This window comes from Saccostrea cucullata, unplaced genomic scaffold (assembly GCF_032062105.1).
Source record: "Saccostrea cucullata isolate Sc308-1 unplaced genomic scaffold, CSIRO_AGI_Scuc_v1 ctg1920, whole genome shotgun sequence".
NCBI classification, from domain to species: domain Eukaryota; kingdom Metazoa; phylum Mollusca; class Bivalvia; order Ostreida; family Ostreidae; genus Saccostrea; species Saccostrea cuccullata.
The window spans coordinates 68,969-89,521 of record NW_026920249.1 but is presented as its reverse complement, the minus strand read 5'-3'; the positions used below and the strand labels follow the sequence as shown (position 1 = coordinate 89,521).

Genomic DNA, 20,553 nt, shown 5'->3' with positions numbered 1-20,553 from the left:
TCAATTGTTAAATGACAGAATGATATTGATGTGGTGGTTTTAAGTTATATAATTATGCACAATGAATATCTGTGTCAATGTTTACCTCCATTGTCTTTTTGGTCTTCGTTAGAACAGTGTTTAATTACACACTGGGTCGATGTAGGACCATCATGAGTCAGTGTTCAAAGGTATATTCATGTTGGATAAATGGAATTACACATAGTTACATTACACTTTATAGATATTCAATATTTAATTGGGTCCTAGATATTGAACTGTCATTAATACAAGTCTAGTCCTATCTATTTCCTAGATAATGTCAATGTATATTGGTCTGTATAATGTTAATTTATTTTCAAAATTTTGGGCGTTACCTTTCTCTAAACTATACAAACACAGATGTATAAAATTAAAGTTTTAACTTAAAACTTTAATTTTATACATCTGTGTTTGTATAGTTTAGAGAAAGGTAACGCCCAAAATTTTGAAAATAAATATCTTATTGACCATAGGTTTAACTGAAACTCTGCCAATGTTTTTTGTTAAGTTGCTTATATATCCAATGGCATCATTTCTACATAAATGAGTAAAACAATATGAAAAACTCATATAATACTAGTATACTAAGTTTTCAAGTAAAAGACATTTTAAGATTTGTACCATACACAATATGGTTTCCAGTACGTAGTATCTGTTTATCAGCTTCGGTTATTATAAATATAATGGAAAATTAGATTACTGTTAATCAACTTATATCATTGCTACAGTGTAGATTGGCTAAACATAAAACCAGTTAAAACACTAAAGGAAGTGTAGACTCTGCTTTAAATGAACATGATTGCAGACTTATTCAGAGTTGTCTGATAGAGCAGCATCACTAGCATTCAAATCAGCATCAACTTTTCAAAAATACATCAACACGAGTAGTTACATGTGTATATAATAGTTGTAGTATGGGCGGCGGAAAGGGCAAAAAAGACGTTTATGCAAAACTAACAACTAATTTTATAAACATAATGAAATACAAAATAGACAACCTTAAAAACAAAATCAACAGACTCGTTTGCAAAATCAACAGACTCGTTTGCAAAATCAACAGACTCCGATGCAAAACCAACGATCACCAATGCAAAACCAACGATTATTCACTGAATTGTCGCTAGATGGCGTGCAAAAACATACATTACCTGAATTAACGCTAGATGGCGCGCAAGTTTTTCTACGTCATCATTATTTTGTACGAGGGGCGTTTCAAAAGTCCTGAGAACTGTTTGATAAAGAATTAACCGTTTTACGGAAATTATTGAGTTTGATATCATTGGAAAGATCAGAAAAATATACATAAAGTGTGATGTCACTTTATAATTTTTATGACGTAATATCTCCGAAAATGACGTCAGAATATAGAATGTTTAGCATACTGAAAAGTCGCATTTTTACCCACATAAAACGATTTTAAAAGTTCTGCCAAAGGCTTATTTGAAAAAAATATCTCAAAGAAAATTTTCATTTCTAAAGAAGACAAGTAGGACTATGGTACTGTTTATCAACAATTCTATTTTCATTGTTTGGTTTGTTTACTATAGCTAGCACGGTTTATATCCGGTTATGCTATCATCGACATTCTTTTAAGATTTTTAGTTACATGATACGACTGGATTTTCGGTCTTTTATGTAGTTCTAAATTGTATGAAATAAAACATTTTCTGTATAAAACTGAAGTATATTAATGCAGTTTTCAACAAATATATTTTGAGTAACAGTACTCTTACCGTTTGCAAATAAAATGTACAAAAGTCTTGCCCTTTACTTGTTTCTGTGCGTATTTTTTCATATTAATTCAACTTCGGCGCCCCAAAACTCACTACTGCTTTTGAATTTTGACTCCAAAAAAGGTTTATAAGTTACACAGACATATGTAGAATCTTATTTAATTTCCATGAACTATATTTTGCGAATATGTGGAGGTACGGTGGGGTTACAACTGTGCCCGCGCCATTTTGGATTTTACGAGAAAGTATGGGGCACACTAAACTTAACTTCTCTTGAGCCTTCATCGATCCTGCAAATCTCGTTAAAACACCTGACGAATTGATGCCATCAACTTTTGTAACACGATCGTCTATTTTTCTTTGATTGCCAACTTTGTCTTTTTCTCACAATTAGGTCTGTTATACGCAATATTTTGAGCAAGATTCGATAAAATCATGCGATGTTGACAATCGCTTGAAGCATTTCAGAAGAAGAAGATCTCCGAAATAGAACACCATATGATAGATTATAGTCTATGTAAAGATTCTACCAATTGGCATTTGCGTCCGATAGCTTGCGCCTGAGCAATGAACAAAAGTTGTTTTTAAAATTTTACTTTGATGAAATTGTGTCTTTTGTTGCGTCATTTTTATGGCCAGTATTGTTAGCATGCGGAAGTATGACGTCATTTCCGGAGTTATTAGGTCATTAAAATTATAAAGTGACGTCACAATATGTGTATATTTTTCTGATTTTTCCAATAATATCAAATACAATAATTTCAGTAAAACAGATAATTTTTTATTAAACAGCTCTCAGGACTTTTGAAATGCCCTTCGTACTTTCATAGGAACGTAAATCACGCTAAATTATATATCAGGATCCAATGGGCAAATCTTGGAATGTATTACAGAATATATTATCCGATCGGTATCGAAATCATATATACTAGTATATAGGAATACATATAATAGGGGATCATATACTATATGATACATTATATACCCATTTTTATCTATTAGATGGACCCTGTGTATATTTTAGGGAATGACTTGAGTACTTGAAAATATAAAGAAATGAAATTAAGGCAAGATGTGTGTGTATCCATATCTTTTTTTTTTTTTTTTTTTTTTTGCTTTAAAATAAGGTTAAGGAATGTAGGACAGCTATTACTCCAGGTTTGGAGGATACTGTTTTCGAAGAAATTAGGAAAATCAGTAGGGGGCCTAGCTATATAGGGGCACAGAGCCTACGGGGGGAAGCGAAGGCCTCTGACTGAAATTGAATTTGAGCATGCTTTTTTATGGCTATTTCAAGTGCATAAATTGCAACGCAGAACCATTTTCTGTGTTAGTCAAAATGCACATGCGACAAGGTCTACTGCGCATACTATGGTAAAGATGCCACCACACCTTGTACAGGAGTACAATTAAGTCTCATTCTTGTAGCCCTACAGTGTAAATTTCTTTTTCGGTTTCAACTATACTGATAGGAAAAAGAAACGCATAGTAAACTTTTGAATAAAATTAAAACTATCATTTCGAACATGTTTTCCAGATTTATTATCAAACATTTTAATTCATGTTTGATCAACAAGTTAGCAAAATCTTGTGAGACTTTGACAGAAACTTCATGAGTTATTGATATTGATATGTCGATACGTCGATATCCCCACCCCCCCCCCCAAAAAATATATATATATATATAACCTTGATTATCTTGTTCCTCAGAGCATTTATCTTTTCTGTATTATATAATTCATATCTGTACAGGCGCAGATCCTGTTTTTTTTCCGGGGAGGGGGGGGGGGGTCCACTCCAATAAAACAATTCAGCCCATAATTTTTTTGACAAGCACACCCCCCCCCCCAAAAAAAAAAAACAAACAGCAAACAAATAAACTAACATAAACCTTTCCCAAGCTTGAAAAACCTATTTGGGGGAGGGATGGGTGGGGTTAACTTTTAAATCTTTATACATAGAAACCTAGTACTTTTCACAGCCACTTAGCATATTCGCTTATTTGATGAGGGGTCAGCGTTTTCTAGGGGGGGGGGGGTCCAAGGTCATTTAAAGTAAACTTGGTTGAGTGTAAAAAAAATCTCTGCTAAATCCAAGGGGTGTGTGTGGGGGGGGGGTCTGGAACTCTAGATCCGTGCATATCTACTGAGTATATTATTGAAAACTGCGTAATTATTGGGCAATACATGCAGTTTGATAAAATTATTTTTTACTTATTGTCTAACATATATGAACCATATTTGTGCGACATGATACTTAATATGATTAATAATATCAGATCCTTTGATCCGCTCTCATAGATCGCTACACAAGTAGCGATCAACGGATCTTATTTTAATCAGATTGCTTCCTAAATTAACTTATTCTAAAATAAATTTAATAGACTTCACTTAGTCGAACAAAGAAAAGCAAAAATGATACAAGTATAACTTGCCAAGTGAATTTTCATACAGGTATCAACAAATTGTGTAATGCATGAACACAATAAAATAATTTTATATGAACTTTTTGAAGAGTGTAAGGGGATTTTTTTCTTTCTAAAATTTTCTCTTGGGGAAAGTACCAATATCTGCTACTGGTTTCTTGTAATATATTTACAGTCTTTTGTAGATGTCTTGTTGCCTCTAATATATTTGAATTTATAAAGTCCGACATGATGCTGTTTGCCAAATGGATGTTGATACTAGACAATTTCGCAGGATTTGGACCCGGGCCACATTAGCTTACATAATTTAGACTTATATAGTAAAAACATGTGTTTTGTTTTCTTTGTAACTTTTTTTAAAAAGATTCATTTTCAAAATATTTTTACCACAATACAGAGCAATGTGTTAAATAAATATTCACATAAAAATAGGGGTGTTCAATGTGGAAATCCCTGATTATTAATAAACTTCTGACGTCATGACCTCCGAATAGCTCTCGCTTGGCTTAAAAAGTGTAAACAAACCAAATGACCTCTCATATCAATACATATTTCTATGCATAATTTATGCTTGAAATGCATCTTGATGCATATCAACTTTTGACATTTAACTTAATTCTACACCCAGAAAGTCTCACAAACATGTGAGCTGTTTTTATTTTTATCATTGAAAGGGAGGCATGCGAATTTCCTACATGTGTTACTTTTCAGCCTTTTGACCTTCACTCTTTTATTGTGGCCCTGATCCATTTACCTTCCTATGAAAGTACAAAAATAATGATGACGTAGAAAAACTTGCGCGCCATCTAGCGTTAATTCAGGTAATGTTTGTTTTTTGCACGCCATCTAGCGACAATTCAATGAATAATCGTTGGTTTTGCATTGGTGATCGTTGGTTTTGCATCGGAGTCTGTTGATTTTGCAAACGAGTCTGTTGATTTTGTTTTTAAGGTTGTCTGTTTTGTATTCCATTATGTTATAAAATTAGTTGTTAGTTTTGCATAAACGTCTTTTTTACCCTTTCCGCCGACCATATTGTAGTGTTATTATTTTGGGTTGACACATGATGAAAGAGATATAGACTTGCTGCAGGTCAAAATAAAGAATCTTTATTGCATAATTAATCACATGTTCGCAATATTTGCCCCCCCCCCCCCCCCAAAAAAAAAAAAAACCAACAACAACAACAGACAACCAAATTCTTTCAATTTGATAAAGTAAACATTTTTTCTTGCATGTTTGATATTGTTTCGTGGTATGTGCACAATTGTTTGCATTTTGCAAGTCAACATAATCAATAGAAAAATGATTTGGCTCGAAGGGACAGAAATATGCCATCATAACTAATTGGTAGGGAACTGCAACTTTTTGACACCATGTCGTGAGATTTTAAAAACTGCAACATTTTTAAAAGTCTTAAGAAAATCATTTAAAAAGATTCATTTTAAAACATTATCGAGCTCTTCATTGTTATTGTTTTTTTTTCCCCCAGAATTGGATAAAATGCCGCATACAATTGATGGTTTCTTAGAAAGCTTTTTGTGTGTTCGAAACAGAGATAATCAAATTACACAAAGTTGCATATTTATACATATCGTCACATGAAAAGAATATTTTGCATTTGCAATGTAATTTGGATTTAATGTGGAATGCTCAGAATGTTGATTTTTATTCATGCATGATAGTTATGTTAATTAAGAATAAATTAAGTGTTTCGTAGTTTTATCCAAGGTTAGAATGTGAAATATTTTCTAAAATACCTTGCATATATAAAGTACAAAATTAATATGACTTTGATATCTGACCATGTTACCAGTTGAACTTAGATTTGTGTAAATTTGATTTTCCATTTGTAATTATAAACTTTGAAATTGAAGCTGGTTGATTGTATAGTTTTTATAAATGCATGATTGTAATTTCTGCACTAATGATGACCATGATGACTCGACTTCTATAATTTTAGCACATTGTATTCCTCTTTTTATTTTTAGAAAGAAATAAATACAGATAAATATACCTAGCAATGTTCATTTGAATCTATATTTTATATATATTGAATCATTTAAACTTGAACTACAGAGTTCCTTAGAACAGAAATGTTTTTAAACAAATTGATCTATTAGTACTGTGATACAATATACATATATTGTAAATCTTCTTTGTTGTTCATGTTCGCATGTTGACTGTACAAGTTCATTTGCTTAATTGTCATTGTACAATCAACATTCTAAATAAAGGAAGTTTCGCTGAATTCAAAAAGACACAGATTTTACAGTCTTAAACATTCCCGTCAAATTTTGCTCCGAAAGATTTGATAAAAATTGTGGGCATTTTTATTTTGTAAGAAATTCTTTTGGGATAGACACATTATATTTTTTGATGAGTGGAGCTCAGGAAAGATAAAGTTTGTAAAGTCGGTGGCATATTTTTTTTTTTAAATTACGTTCATATTTTGTTACAAATCAGGTTTGTCAACAAAAGAAGTTAAGAAAATATGCGGTGTTTCTTAAAATGTATCAATTTTTGTGTTCAAAATCCTATGTTTAAATCCCCACATTTTTGTGAAGGAATTATAAATTATTATAAATCTCGGTTGAATTAGATGATGTACCTATTAAAGTTGTTTATTTACTCATGACAAAGGAATGGTATCAAACCTGTTTTGATGATGTATATGTGGAAATAACCTAAATGACTGAACTTCCTCAAATAATTAATAAAGTCGGTAAGTATTTATTCCTTTATTTACTACATGTGTGACTTTTTAATCCCGTATAACCTCTAAAAAACTGAGGACAATCCTGCATGTGTTATATGATTGGTGGAATTAATTAAACTTTTCACATAATGGACGCATAAATTTATTAAGAGGACTATTTGCACTGACCTATTTACAGCTCAGGAAGGAATGGGGATTTTTGAATTACGCAAGGTAGCCACAAAACCGGTGTTACGATGAACATGCAATTCATGCATAACCCATTTATGTTAATTAATCAGATGACTTGGACATAGTATAAATAGAGAAAGAAAACCAGAAATTTGTTATAAATCGTCGAAGATGAAGCTGATACACATTGCATTAATTGCTTGTATTCTTTTTTCAAGTGAGAATTATTTCTTTCAAATTATTAATTAAAAAAATATAATTTCATTAATTTACTAATTTACTTTAATTATTTGCTGCTTAACACATAATGACAGTTCAAGAATGGGTAGGCACAAAACTCGGATATATTAGTCTATACTCTTCTCTCTATTCGTAGGTCTTCAAATGCATTCATCCCAACCGCTGTTACCAAAGGACCTAAAGAATCGGGAGAACTTCCGGTGCCCTGATATAAACAGTCCCTATTGTACCCTGGACGGGGCCAAGAGATATAAGAACGCCTGCGAAGCCTGGAAAGCGTAAGTATACTAACTTTGCCATATACATTCTTAAGGACTTCTTTTCTCTGCATAGTGTGTTCTAGCTGCCTTAAATTTGTACAAAATAACATGTTTTAACGAAATCCGCCATCAATAATATAATTGATCACCTCATCTCAATACTATAATAATAATAAAACTTTATTTGACCGAAACAATTATACACAATATATCTCTTCTTTATTAATGTATACATTATCAATACATTTAAGAATGCATATCCCATTTCATTTAATTTTAAGCAATATAATATTTAGTAATTTTTTTCTTGTCAATGACATTTTTTGAGGGACATTTGTTTAGCATAATTTTATAAAGTAAATTAAGTTTTATTCTTTATAGTTTTCGTAATATTCAGACTATATTTTATCAATTAACAGATAGTTTCATGCATTCAACTTTATTCGAATAATTTACGCAGCCTAACAGCAGACGCTTTGAAATTCAGAAAAAATTCATTTTAAATTCAAAATAAATGTATAAAAATATCTCTAAGTAAAACGTATGTATAGTAAATAGGAAAAAAAGTTAAAATATAGCCCAAGGTCAAGCAGGTTGACAGATATTTAGTGACGAAAATAAACTTTCCCTTGTTTTTGATGACGTACATGCATGTTTCCATGAGTGACGATTTCGTTATTTATAATGTATTTACTTAGCAAAAGTTTAGAACCCTGTACATAATAATTAATTTTAATTTTTATTTATACAGAAATTGACCCTTAGTTCTGACAAAGCGTTTTTGCCAATAATCATAGTCAGTGACGTTTTCATTATATATATATGCATTATGATATGCACGTCAAAATTAAACATCAAATGAAGAATTATACAAAATGCTGAAACTAAATGTTTTACAGGTACGAAGAAAAGGTCAAGCCCTGCACGTAGCACAAAAAGGTTACGATGAACCAAAAGATCATAAAGGTATTTACACATGTATTTATAGTTGTATTTTACTCAAAAAATGATGCTCAAACAATGATCAGAATTGAAACCAATTTATAATTACTTATTCATATAAACATTCTCTTTTACTTAAATATTTGTAATCCAGATTTTATTATTTCCCGCTTAACTTTGGAATGAAACTAATCTTACCTGTAATAGTGTAGATTCTGTTTTCTCAATGAAATTACACCTGTATCCTCACTTTATTTTCAGGACATCATTTTGATGGATCTCACACTAGGAGTCAGCCAACCCACGAAAATCCAGTTTCTGATATTGTATTTTATACGCTTGTTTTAGTATTTTGTCTTTTGTTATATCTATACACTTATTTATTTATTTTTTTCCAATTTGTTAATAAATGGAAAATAAACATTTTTCCAAATGCGTTACATTTTACTTGTTTTATGGAAGGTAAAAATAACAACCACAGTCAATAGTTTTGGGAGGTAATTAAGGTCTTCCGTTTCCAACGGAAGACCTTCTACTGATTCTGATGATTAAGATTATTCTTATTATTCTTTTTTTTTCCTTTTCCTAGACGCCAACTTTGAGGCCTCATATTTCACTCATTTCTCAACGGATTTTGCTAAAATTTTCAGTCATTATACACATCGATAAACTCTGTCAGAAAGCCGTCTAATATTTCAAAAAAGTACTTCCGCTTTTGAGTTATTTCCCTTTAAATGAAAATTTATAGGCTTTCATTTCCAGATAAAGGCTCAGAGACCACAAAAGCTGGAGCAGAAATTCTACTGATTTTAGATAATAAAAGGATTGAAGTTGTGCATGCCAGTTTTTGTTTTACGATTTCTTTATTCAAAATGGCGCTATATAGGGGTCAAAAATTAGAACGCATAAAAGAGCGAACAATTACACATATTTTACCTTTTATCTTGAAAACTAAAAACATTTTGTTAAGACATATTGAATAAAAGTTGTGCATAATTGCAAGAGCTTTCGTTTGATATCATTGAAAAGGGGCTGGCCCCTAGAATTAGGGATCTAGGGGCCTTGAAAGTTTTTGCTTTATAACTCAAAAACGGTAAATATTTTGATATGGTTGTCGATTTTAAATTGTTCCTTTATATCATTTCTATCCTATGAAAATATTATTTTGTTCGAGTCTTACGTATGGTAAGAAAGAAATGTAGATCCGTAAACATGGCACCGTTCTTATTTTGCTATTGAAGGAGAACTTTTTATGCGTATAATTGAAATAAACATGCCATAAGTAATAAATATTTGACAACGCTGATCATATTTTTTTTATTAGGTTTTAAACGTGTTTTTTGGTTCCCGTACAGAGTATTCGATGGCAACTTTTTCTTTTTATTAATAAAGATCTTTCCAAGAGAGAGAGAGAGAGAGAGAGAGAGAGAGAGAGAGAGAGAAAGTGATAAAAGTACGAGTATCTTTTCTTTGTATCAAATGAACACAAACAATTTAAATGAAAACAATATACACCCAGATCTCATAGAAACTTTTTCAAGAGTCAAATAATACACCATTATTTACTGCTCGATTCTCACATTCACCTGGAACACAGATTCTAAGCGTGTTTACCATTACGTAATCTATCCGTCGATTACACGCGGCCGAGAAATCTAAAGCGACACTCCGCGGTGAACCCGTAGGCAAAATAATTGATATATTAAAACCTTTCTACAACACGACAATTAATGGAAAATTCTTATTGTCGAATATTTGAGATTAATATGTTGGCTTAACTTTGTTTTAAATTTGAACGTGATACATATTTTAACTAAAACAGCTATCTAGGTTTTGTGTTTGTTTACAATTACGCGACCAACCATTCTTTCCATCGCTTGTTGACATTAATTTCGCCGGGTGGTTGACGTGTCTAATTTACAAACTTACGGGAAAATCTTATTTTCTTGAAGTAAATCGAATATTTAAAAAAATCTCATATTAAATTGTCTTAGGTTTGACTTCAGCACAAAACCCTGGGGCATTTACTTTACATGTACTCAGTACATTAATCATATTAATCAGTCTCACATATTGTTAGCTCCATGTGTAATTTTACTTTTTATTTTGACGATTCATTGCGTAAGGACTATAACGATCTGTGGTTACTTTACTTCAACCAATATTGATTTAAATACATAAGCTTTGCCCTTTTCACACACAAATAAATCCGTTTTCAACACAAATTTTCCCAAACACATTTTTTTTCCATCACAGATTTTTACCATGTCTATACCAATTTTAAATTTTAAAGAGAATCTTCTGAATCATATGGATAGAATTATAGTCAATGAAATGGATTAAAACATCGATAGTTAACTCCGGCACGTATAAACTTCATAAGTGGCTTCTGTGCTGCACAATGCATAATTATATTACAGGTTCGATACTAGTAAAGTTGAAAAAATAATTCAAGATTTTAAAGCAATGAACATAATTTGTAAAATAATTTATTCAAATCCCGTAAATGATAAGTATACCCGGTAGTGTGCTAACATTGTAATTTTGTTCCGTGATTTAATATCGGTACCAAGTTATACAATGTACATGTAAGTAGTAATAAACTCGCATCCTATGTCCAGAACCGAAAATTTAAGAACTTATATAACAAACTGCAGCTACTGAATATCAAAAACTTATCAAGTACACCTTTACAACCTAATTTGAACTATTAAAATAATATCCGGCACCATAGTCAAACCATTTGTGTCATTTATCGTACATAACTCAGTATTTTCTTTAAAATTATGAACTTATATCTAACACACATTACTTTTCCCGGTTTAAAATAATAAATGTACGAAAGAAGGCAAGAGAGAGGCATTTTGTTCATGTACATTCATGTATTTAACAGAGAGTCTCCCTGTATCAATTCTAATTTATTTTATTAAACATAACCCCCCTTTCTTATTTAAATTAAATTTATTCGTTGATTTTATTCAACTTCAAGCACAATATGTAAGTACTAAAAGTCCATGCATGGATGCAATTGTACATCAGGAATTTTCTTTTATCTTTTATCCATGCATTTCTCCTTCAAGGAAAATAATTATGAATAAATTAATTGAAGGACGTGTATAAAACCATGTGGTTTGGGTTTGTCAATGTGTTTTAGATCATGATCAGCAAATCACAACTCCTTGGGCCTTTCTGTCTAATGGAATAATAATAATCTCGAATGTATTACGTATACACCATAACCCCCATGCACCCCACCCCCTTTCCCCAAAGTTTGAAATAAATATTCTTATTCAATGGACTGATAGTTGTACTTAGCCTAAACTTTCAACACCCCTCCCGAAATATTTCATAGGCAAAATTCTTAATCATTTTTTTTTTTGGGGGGGGGGGGATATGATTGATATGTTTTAACGTCCCTCTCAAGAATATTTCACTCATATACAGATGCCATCATGCACTTGCCAGTGGAGAGCTTCAAATATCCTATAATCGGCACTTAAGGCCTTTGACCGGGGGAAGGGGATCTTTTTCGTGCCAGCACCTTAGGCGACACGGGGCCTTGTTTTATACGGTTTCATCCGAAGAACAGGCCTCCACGTCCCACAGTGGGATTCGAACCCACGATGTAAGGATGAACTCCTTACTTTGCGACTATAGAGCACACGCTCTAATCAGTGGGCTATGAGGGCGACCTTGGATGATATAAAATGAAGATAATGGAGAAAAAGGTTAGAAAATGGTTAGTAAGATAAGAAGGGGTCGTTTTAAAATATTATTCTTATGAACCTGTGGGCAAGAATGAGAAAATATACTTATGAAAGCTTCCTGATATAAAAAAGATCACTTTCTTTTCAAATAATGACCAGAGTTTCCCCCACAAAGTGATTGAGTATTTTAGGGGGTAGGGTGGATGGGTTGGGAATTAAATTGTCTGTTTAACTGTCCAGATGTCTGTCTGTCCATCAAAGTTTTTCCCAGAATGCCAGGCTATAATGATCCTAGGATGTGTCATGAAGCAAGGCAATATTACGGCAAATTCAAGGTCACTGGAGAAAGAATAAATGTTTTGTCGCACTCATTTATATGTAATCGAGAATATTTGTTTGCTAATACTTGATACAGAGATTGCTTGTGACAAAAGGATTTTTCTATGATTGTGACTCCGAAAATAGTATCATTTCGATTTGGACAATTTTTTTTTAAGTTCATACTTGATAAAAATTGTTTATAGTCCGCCGGTTTCAGATGACTTAAAATAAGGCCATTTTAACAAATTCAGGGCCAATGACAGAAAAGTTGTAAAATTCCTGTCAGAGTTATGAATTTTGAATCACTAAAAGTTGTTTCAGATTGAAGGTTTGTCTTGACACAGAGCCAATTCTGTTAAGATCAGGGTCACTGACAGAAAAAAAATATTTTTTTCCCATGCTATGAGTTAGTAAATGAAAATAATTGGAGGCTCTTACTTGAAACATAGATTACTTATGATTGGAGGTTGTGTCATGACCCTGATCAAAGGTCATTCTAGCAAATCTAGGTCACTGACAGAGAAAAAAATGTTTAAGCATAACTTTGTAATTAAAATTCACTGGAGGCTCATACTGAGAAGAAAGGTTTTTCACATAAGAAAGTGCAGTGACCTTGACCCAAGGTCGGTACTTCCTGTCCATAGCTCCAACGGAAGACCTACTCGTTGCTTTGCAACGAGCTCGGCTCTAGTTAATGGATATATCTGTGTCAGAAACGTTCTTATGTTTAGAAGAAGAAAATAAAACAACAACACAAGAACGCAATAACAACAACGATAAACAGGACTTATATAAAGTGCTTTTATTATCGCTGAATCAAAACGCAAAGTCATGCATTCAATAAAGGAAAAAAGTAAGTAATTATTAAAAAGTAACGCCTAAATGATCACAATTGTAACAAATATAAATATTTTACCCCTGCTTTAAAAAAAAATATAAAATAAAAGTTTATAGAAAATTTGATTAACACCTCACAAACATGTAACGGCTTCGTTAATTTTTAAACATTTAGGATCGTCCATTGGCTCGCATATACCTGGAAAAAAAATCAGATTTAGTTAAAATTTTAAATTTTGGAATAGCAAATGTTGAGAAATTAAGAAGAGATTTCTTTAAATCACATAAAACAAATATACCTGTAGAAGTGAACAGTCCCCAGGTAATTTTTAAACAAAAAAAAAAAAAAACCAAAAAAAAAATGCAACTTTTAAATGTTTGTCAATGTGTTTGCACTAAAAATGTATCTGATGGTATTTACACATTTTTTGCAACTTTTCCTGCTAATGGAGATGGTATTACTTTTAAATATTCATCTCGTTAACTAACTGCCATCTATGGCACGCCAAATTCACAAAAATGAGCAAATCATAGTTTCACAATCGATAAACTAGGTTTATCGGTTGTAAACTATAGTTTACGGACTGTAAACTATAGTTAACAATGTTAATCTATATTTTACATCTGTAAACTATAGTTAACGCGATAATCTATGTTTCACAACCGTAAACTATACTTAACACCGAAAACTATCATTTGCGATTGCAAAACATAGATTATCTGATAAATACAGTTTCACGATTTGTAAACTATAGTTTACAAACCGTTAACTATAGTTAACGATCTGATAAATATAGTTTCACGATTTGTGAAACTATGATTAACAACTCTTAACTATAGTTTACAAACGTGAATCTATGTTTATCAACAAAATCTATTGTTAACGCTTATTACAGACAGATAAACTTAGATTATCATTCGTAAACTATAGTTAACAACCGTTAAATATAGTTTTACAGATGAAAACTATACTAAACGAATCGTTAACTATAGTTTACGGATTGTAAACTATAGTTTACAGTCGATAAACCTAGTTTATCAATTGTGAAACTAGGTTTATCTCATTTTTGTGAATTTGGCGTGCCATAGCCATCAATTATGATAATACTTTCACACTAAAGCCAAACTTTCCATTATTTTAGATACATTCACAACAGCATTGCTCCTTATTTTGGTATGCATTTCTCTCATTTTAGATCATGAATAACTTGATTGGGGAAATCATTATTATGATCATAATATGTTTAATTGTAATAGACTCATATATTTAAAATACTGAGGCGAACGCTTGACATTGATCTAACTACATAAATGTATAATGTTATGAACACAAACTTTTGCGAAACCCTGCCCTGTATAATAAAAAGTTTAGGTTCTTCCCCAAGAAGATTCAATCTACTTTCTAAAAAAAGGTAGAAGCATTATTAGTTTTGTGTCTGATACATTTCAATAAAAGTTAGGTAGATGTCCAGTGCGTCCCAGGCATAATTATGTTCTGTTTTTCTGCGACTTCTGGGTACCCCGATTGACCCCCTCCCCCATACCCCCGTAAAGTATTTACGCATACTATGTACTTGTACCTGGATGTCCTGTGGGGTCCCCCATGGGAGGCTGTCCTTCAAACCAGGAACAGTTAAAGTCTCCGAGTTCAAGTCCGTTAATTTTTCCATCCGAATCCGAGTCTTTTCCACATAGCTCCTGAGTCCAGGTGTAGTTAGCGTCCATAAAATCCTTTAAGTTAATAAAAAATGGATGATCAACAGATATTATTCTTTAAACTTTAGTTATATATTCTATATATAGAATATAGTATACATTATACACGCTAATGGTTGGAACATTTGCAATGGAGTCATGATGTAAGGAGTTGTTTCGATCCTTAAGTCGCGGGTTCGAATCCCATCGAGGGACGTGGAGACTGGTCCTTCAAATTAGACCGTATACCGAGGTCCCGTGTCGCAGTACGTGTTGGCACAAGATCCCTCGCTGCTCAATGGCCATCGAGTGCAGGTCTAAATGTGTAACTTTCCATGGCCAGTATAAGTGAAACATTTCCGAAGGGATGTTATACAACATGAATTCTATAACATACGCAAAATGCCATTCTTAAAAGTTTGGTTACATTAAAAGTTTAAATCTAAAGTTTAATTTTTTCTAGGACTAAGTTGAAACATCGAATTTAAGCTTTTAATGTACTTCAGTATTTCATTTTCTATGGTACCTGGCCAAACGGATTTAGAGAGCCTCCTCCATTTGCAATATTGTGCCCCACTCCGTTCCATAATCCGAAAACATTGGTACACGGGTTGGGAACGTTGATTCCGTTAGGTATCTTCAAGCGATAACCGGGCAGTCCAAATACAGAGAAAGATAAGAAAAGCACAGTTAGTACTCCTGACAACATTTCAGTCCAAGTGTAGAATCCAGATTGCCACGACCTTTAGTCTTTCTAAACGGTAACAATTGATAATACTATGTCTGTTCTTTCATATCGGGAAAGTTGACCAAACACATAACGCACTTACAATCTCCCCACTAGGCATTGGACACAACAAATAATTAGGGGCATGACATATCTCTCCTAAAATAGGTGTCAGATGTACTATATTTGTCACAGTTATCTATTGTAGTGTTCATAGAACCAATCAGTGATACGAAGATTTACTCTTTAATTGATATTACATGTAATTATTAATTCATTTTTTTATGTTCTCAATTGTTTTTTTTTCTTTAATTTCCTCATATCAATGCTTTGATTCTTTATTAAAAAGGAAAGTATTAATCATTATAATTAAAAAAATAATTACTTAAAATTTCGCCTTATCATTAATTTACAACGTTCGTTAACTGAAATATGTACACTCTTTCGACTTATAAAGGCTTTAAGCCAACCTGAATCCAGAAAATATCACTGGTCTCGTAGAAGAGGGGAAAAATGAAAAGCATTATAAATATCGAAAAGAGAAAAAGGAATCGGTACTTTGTATTAAGGGTGATAAAATTACTGTTCCAGTCTTCAAATTCGTTTGAAAGGCGCTAATTAATCAATAGTGTATGTTAAAATATACAATGTAGGATAAAATAATGGGCTCCTTATTTAAGTCAGCATGTTAACATGCCACAGAACTATGTAGGAATTATTAAAATATTACTTTCGCGGATTAATTATGAAAAATGTACTCCAAATACTGTGTACAAGTGCACTTGTAAGTACAATTGATATGCAGTCCATATTCCTGTACTGGTGAACGTGAAGGATAAAACATTTCACACATTCTTGAAACAAATAACATTTATCAGTCATTTGAAACAGTCATAAAAATTATTTTTGCAAATTTTTGTTACCTAAGAAAAATTATCAATGCATACCACTATTGTGCATGCAATGTATTACATATAACCTATTCATAGTGACATGTACGTGTAAATAAAACCTGTTCAGTTTTTAGATCTGAGACCTTTCACAAAAGCATAATAAAAGTTCAAATTGATTTGAAATAAGTATAATATTTACAAGTTTTCCTAGAATACTGTCTTGCATGCACGGAAAAAAAATTCATCTAAAATCATAAAAAAGAGAAGAATCATCTGCAAATTGAATTTTAATGTCACCATAACGATATTTAAAACTATACAATAAATTATCATTATATCACGTATTCATTGCATTTATTCTTTTGTACGCCGCATTTGGGTCCTATGATCCCTTCCACTTCGTTATTAAGTCTCATATAATGCCTTGCCTTTTGTAATTAAGTCCCGTGATCACTTACATTTCATTACTGCACTTTGTATTTGAGTGAAACATATGGAGAACAGTATTCAAGATCAAAAGTCCGGCCATAAAGCAATACATTATAGGAGCAGATCAAACACTGACCTCCAAAACATCAGAGGTGGGATCAGGTGCCATGATGTGTCCTATGATCCCCTATACTTCGTGAACGAGTACTTTGATGTCTTGCTTTTTTTTATGAAACAAGCCTTATTTGTATTTTATAACAGACTTCAGTTTATAACAGTATTTCATCTAAAAATACATTTGAGTATATAAGGACGTACAGTAATAAATCAGGTTGCCAGCCGACTTCAAAAGTCATATTTTGTTAACATGTCACATGTATGTAGACTGTTTATAGTGTACACCGAATGTACATATTGTAAAATCCCACAATCAATAACCAAACTCAAAAATTGGCCAAAGCAATCTTGATATTAAGAACATGTTCACATGTTCAGAATTAAACAAGTGGCCTTAAAAATAAAATAAAACTTTTTTTTCATTTATTTAAACCTTTCTATACTATTATACATTCTACGTATTTTGTATACACTACTATAACACATTCAGTACAAAATAATCATTGAATGAAATGTGCACTAATGTTCATAATGTATAATTAGAAATTGACTTGTTATATACAAGTGATGTTGGCATTAATCTTCATACAATTGGCATCAGACATGGGTTCACAAATACCTGAAAATACAGAGAATGAAAGCCATCCTTTTACAATTCTTTATATACAGTGAAGCTAAATACACGAATATTCAGGTATCTACAGAAGTGGACAATGAAGAAAAAACAATCAGTAGTTGAAGTTGCAAAAAGTTTTTTTAATGTTAAAAACACACTATAAATTACATACTTGTCAATCTCAAGTTATCCTTTTCAAGAAATTGCAGCTATTAAGGTAGCACCGTCATAGAATAAATGCGAAAATCTTAAGTTATCTTGATATGTTTTAAAATAAGGCGTGCTTAATTATCTATAGTTCCCCTGATTTAAGGTATAAATGGGGTATATGTTGTATCCCTTTCCCATCTTCCCCATTAATTTGGTTAGTCCACCAGTTAATGTACTAGTGACGTCATACCTGGATGTCCAGTGGCGTCCCCTGCTGGAGCGTCCCCCTGCTTCCACACACAGTTGGGGTCCCCTAGCTCCTCCCCATTTGTCTTGCCGTCCATGTCAGAGTCTTTCTGACACAAGTCCTTGGTCCATTGAGTATTAGCTGCTACAAAGTCCTGAAAAGCACAAGGATAAATTCTTTAATCATACTACAACTCAAACCATTTCAATCAGTCTCTTCTTTGTTGCATCTGTGTAGAATTAATTTTATTATTTTTACAGGAGTCAAACTGAGACAACTTCTTCAACGCTTACAGTGGTTAAAAGAACTTTTTATCTACAACTGAAACATCGATTACGAATAGCATGGACATCTGAGGATGAATTGGAAGTTCTTTCCTGATTTTTACTCTCTTAGAAAATCATTTTCGGAGTACTTTTCCTTCTGGTTTATATTTTTACAGTTTCTTTCAAGTCCTATACTGGCATGGTTCAAAGAGATATGAAAGAGTAAACTTCAGTCAGAAAGTAATAGTTAAACTAAAAAAAAGGAATGGATAAAGGATATGAAAAAAGAAAGATTACCGCTCCGAAGACATTTCCTGGTCCACCTCCAATCTCTATGTTGTGTCCAACTGCATTCCACAAACCGACCACGTTAATGCAGGGGTTAGGGACATTAATGCCGTTTGGGATAAGGAGCCGGAAACCAGGGTGGGACAGGGCGGTCCCACACAGACACAGAAGAGCTAACAGGGACCTCATGGTGGTACACTGGTATTACACGGTGTGGACTGTTACTATACTGCTTATCTGGCAGTTTAGGAGCGGGGCGGATGTCTTATCTTTAGTCAAGGGAATGCATACGTTGTGGGACAACTGACTTAAATACTATATTAGAGTGCCTTGTCCTGATAAATGATCTCCATCTGTACAGCTGTTTTCTTGTGTTAATAGCTTATTTGACCTTATTTATTTACACACTTTGTAGTTTTTAGAATTTTTTTGTTTTTCAGTAATACTTGCCAATTTGCATTTACATCGAAAATGAAGACACAAATTGAAATACAATTAGAATTGTTCAAATGTAACCAGTGTTATTCGCAGGTCATCCTGACAATTAAAAGTACACGTTGACTTACCTTGAGAAAGAACTCTGCTATCTTGCATTTGCTTATGTCCTGGATCTTCTGGATTTTAATTGGTTGAAGGATGCAATACCTTAAGTCAAAACCTACTGCATGCAAGAAACGACTTTCCATATTCTTCGAGAAAGATCATGACCTAAACTTTTATTCCACTTACCACTTTTCCAAACAGTCTATGCTTTGATTTCCTAAAATAGAAAAATATAATATGGAAATTCGACACTTTTTAAAAAAATTATGTCAATCATTGGCGAGGGACATGTTTCAAGACTAGCGTGGCATTTAATTCAAATTAATTCGAAGAATTTCACACTTCTTGGGATCTATGACCCTGTCCTTATTCAAAAGACCATGAGTCAGGATTGCTTGATACCCTAAGGTAACATACAGTTAGCCATCCAGTACACAATATTGAAACCTGTGACTTATCCACATTACCCCGGGTTGCTTGGTAAAAAAGCACCTACTTATTTGATATAATGTGAAATAAGATATGTAAAATAAATATGACTTTATAAAATGACAATTCAGCTGAAAGTAAAAGTGCTCCTAAATCAGTTATATAATTTTTTTTTTATAAATTATGGTTGAAATGATCATATGCCATGGAGGAATGAGCATCCCCTATCGGCCTGTTACACCCGCCGTGAGCTCCATGTCATGATCGGGAAATAGCTAAAAAAAATCAATCGTCAATTCAGTTTATAAATGATGGACTAACAATTAGTATAAAAACGTTTGTTAGCAATGATGAATTGTATTTGCTGAAAAGGTAATTGTATCGGCCATAGAACTTACGGAATGATGAATTAAAAAAAAAAACAATTATTTTTGTGTCAACAAAAAACTTCTGTAAACCCTAGCTCCCCCTATTTTTGATTTTGCGAGGAGGAGGTTGCAATTATACGCAAAACGCAACTTGTAATTTAATTTATCCAGAAAAGCTCATGAATAAACTATGTAACTGTGCCCATTTTATCTCTTCTTAATACAAGAAGTAAACTAGAGTATAAGTAATAAGAGCACCGAGGTCACAGAATGATATTTCGCCTTACATTTGTTTACAGTAACACAGTCTAAGTTTGCTCTGGGACACTCGAAAAAGAGTCAAGTCAGACAGTAGATCAGGAAGTGCACAATGCCAGTATGATATAAAGAATCTGTAAAAGCATACATG

The 20,553-nt window shown here is 32.6% G+C and overlaps 2 protein-coding genes and 1 long non-coding RNA gene across 3 annotated transcripts; 1 reads left to right on the top strand and 2 right to left on the bottom strand.

Annotated features, from left to right (window-relative positions):
* The first annotated feature begins 7,190 nt into the window (after window positions 1–7,190).
* On the top strand, window positions 7,191–8,921 carry LOC134245808 (uncharacterized). Its single transcript, XR_009987528.1, has 4 exons — window positions 7,191–7,286; window positions 7,446–7,587; window positions 8,469–8,535; window positions 8,773–8,921. It is a non-coding gene; the product is annotated as an uncharacterized LOC134245808 (long non-coding RNA).
* A 4,550-nt stretch (window positions 8,922–13,471) lies between these two features.
* Window positions 13,472–15,838, bottom strand: LOC134245797 (temptin-like). The gene is made up of 3 exons (XM_062728050.1): window positions 15,598–15,838; window positions 14,957–15,107; window positions 13,472–13,575 (listed from the first exon to the last, which is right to left on the bottom strand). The coding sequence occupies exons 1-3, from the start codon at window positions 15,778–15,780 to the stop codon at window positions 13,511–13,513; spliced, it is 399 nt and encodes a 132-aa protein (XP_062584034.1). The 5' UTR covers window positions 15,781–15,838; the 3' UTR covers window positions 13,472–13,510.
* A 1,815-nt stretch (window positions 15,839–17,653) lies between these two features.
* On the bottom strand, window positions 17,654–18,993 carry LOC134245786 (temptin-like). The gene is made up of 3 exons (XM_062728041.1): window positions 18,814–18,993; window positions 18,254–18,404; window positions 17,654–17,856 (listed from the first exon to the last, which is right to left on the bottom strand). The coding sequence occupies exons 1-3, from the start codon at window positions 18,991–18,993 to the stop codon at window positions 17,792–17,794; spliced, it is 396 nt and encodes a 131-aa protein (XP_062584025.1). The 3' UTR covers window positions 17,654–17,791.
* Window positions 18,994–20,553: the final 1,560 nt, after the last annotated feature.